General features: G+C 38.7%; 1 protein-coding gene across 1 annotated transcript in view; it reads right to left on the reverse strand.

The window, feature by feature from the left end:
* Positions 1 to 850: 850 nt before the first annotated feature.
* The window catches only part of PRPF38B (pre-mRNA processing factor 38B), a gene marked incomplete at its 5' end in the record, with an annotated part of 8,624 nt that continues 7,007 nt past the window's right edge, over positions 851 to 2,467 (reverse strand). Inside the window, 2 exons of the mRNA XM_010132958.1 lie at positions 851 to 2,066; positions 2,335 to 2,467. The exon at positions 2,335 to 2,467 is cut by the window's right edge and continues 32 nt beyond it. Of these exons, the coding sequence (XP_010131260.1) occupies positions 1,214 to 2,066; positions 2,335 to 2,467 (986 nt within the window). The remainder of the gene's footprint in view (positions 2,067 to 2,334) is intronic.

Genomic DNA, 2,467 nt, shown 5'->3' on the forward strand with positions numbered 1-2,467 from the left:
GAAATTAACTGAGAGTTTATTCCAGATGGTTCTCCTCACGTAGTACACAAGTCACCAGAATCATCTGTCAAATAGACTTGGACTTTAATGACCGTTTTCCTAGAATGCATTTTGGTTTTTGCTTCCAACAACCTGTTTAAAAAAAAAAAAAAATCTGCCAAATGAAATGTTCAGCACAAACTGCAATCCTTACTATTTGTAGAAAATAGGACTTAAAAAAGGATGCTATCAGGTAATTATCTTAAATGTTTACACTTATAAAAATGCTTTGGAAGCTTGAAACCGAAGTCCTTTGTAATAATTTTCTTCTTCGTACCTCCCTCTTCCCATCTCAAATTCCTTTATTAGACCAGGATTATCTTCAATGACAGTGCAGCTGCTGATCAAAAACACCGAAAGACCACAAATGGATAAATTCGTTTTTTTTAAAAAAAGGAAGCTTACATGGATTTTTTTCAAACAAATAAAATGCATAGATGGCTACGGTACTCATCTGTCAACCTTTACAGTGTCTGCTTGAGGTAGCCTTTCTAAAGATTTACTAAACAAGCCCCAACACAACCTAAATCTTTGCATCAAAACCACTATCTCTTGGAAAGTCCACTCTCAATTTAACACCAGTGGTGATCAATAATATATTTCAAAAGCTTTTGGAAAAAACCAGCAGGTACAGTGGACATAAATGTTAGTTCTAAATCTGCAGCCCTCAGTGTACATTGTCTGCACATAAATATCTCAGCTATAATACACGTTCAAGATCCACCCCTAAAAGCCATTGTAACTATACTGTAACGCACAGCCATGCTAACTCCAGGATACAAACCATAATTCCACGTCTACAAAATGAAAGTAGAATTAGTGGCAGTTTATTGCCTCATACAAATTTAACCAACATGGCAACCATGCTGAAGGAATTAAAACATTTTCAGGACATATGTACAGACTGTACATTTCAGAAACATCTGAACAATAAAAATGCAAGAACCATCTCTGCATTACAAATTAAACTAAACAAATGGTTTGAAACCGTCAATGCATTGAATGGGTTTACAAAGGCACTTCCCTACCCAAAATAGGAAATGACAATCTGCAGCCTAGAGGGAGGTTGGAGAAGAGTGCTCATCAACTACTGCACAATCTCAACTTTAAGAAAAAATAAGCAGGATTTAATCAAACATTTATAGGATTCAATGTGATCCACTTCTGAGAGAGTTCACACAGTCTCATCTTTGTTTTTATGCTGCTTTTCTTGGCTCTCTTGTTCCGTGCTTTGGCTCCTTCGACGATCGTGTTTGTCCGAATGGTCCTTGCTGTCACTGTGATCGTGTTTGTGAGAACGTTCTTTGCTTCTGCTACGCTTTCTAGATTTTTCTTTGCTGGGACTCTGGTCTCGTTTTCTGGACTTCTCAACACTATCTGTTCTTCCTCTGCTTCTGCTTCTACTTCGTTTATTTGACTTCTCTTTACTTTCATTTTTATGTTTACTTGATTTCTCTTTGCTCCTGCTTCTGCTGCGCTTACCTGTGTTCTTACTTCGGCTCCTACTCCTATGCTTTCTTTCCCGGCTTCGACTTCTACTATGTTTCCTCTCTTTTTTGGAATCCCTTTTGTCATCCCGGTGTTTCTTGTCATCCTTGTCATCCTTGTGTCTTCTCTCTTCTACATCACCCTTACTTCTCCTTTCTTTTGATCTTTCTCTAGATCGATCTTTTTCCCTCTCACTACCTCTTTCCTTATCATAATCTCTCTCCTTTTTTCGGCTCCGTTCATTTTCTTTCTCTCGCTCCCTATCCCTGTCTCTTCTATCTCCTTTCCTGTCACGACTTCGACTACGGCTTCTGTACCTGTCCCTGCTTCTGCTTCGCCTCCGTTCTAGTGTGCGATCAGGACTTCGAGATCTCCGCCTTTCTTTTTCTCTCTCCTTAGCTTCACGTTCTAATCTCTGCCGTTCCCTTTCTCTTTCTAGTTCTCTATCAAAACTAGATGATCCATGGCCTTCCCGATGATGACTTCTGCTTCTGGATCTTCTGGGAGACCTCCTGGGACTGATGGATCGCCTTGGAGACCTTTTAAAACAAAAGATTTTCAATATGAAACACAGCCTTCTAATGTTAAGGGACCCTCTTTACTTTCCCATTTATATTTTTCATACAGAGTCTGGTATGTAATCTTAAATTCCAACTATAATCTGATTATTTTAATCCATTAGCATCTGCAAACTGTTTTGTCTCTTGCCTTAAAACCTATCTCAGTGAAAAGATAAACACATTTCTTGTAATAAGCAGTTCAATCTTGAACTTTCAACATTCATTTCCAAAACAATGGGAATATGACCTTGAACGTCTACGTTCTGCATGCCGGTCTATTTCTTCCATTCCCTCCTTGCCATCTTTCTTGATTTTTCTAGGTCTGCTTTTAATTTGCTGGTCAATGGTTTTCTGGACTGGCACAGGAATTCTTGGGAAGA

Source organism: Buceros rhinoceros, unplaced genomic scaffold, assembly GCF_000710305.1.
Source record: "Buceros rhinoceros silvestris isolate BGI_N320 unplaced genomic scaffold, ASM71030v1 scaffold19983, whole genome shotgun sequence".
NCBI classification, from domain to species: domain Eukaryota; kingdom Metazoa; phylum Chordata; class Aves; order Bucerotiformes; family Bucerotidae; genus Buceros; species Buceros rhinoceros.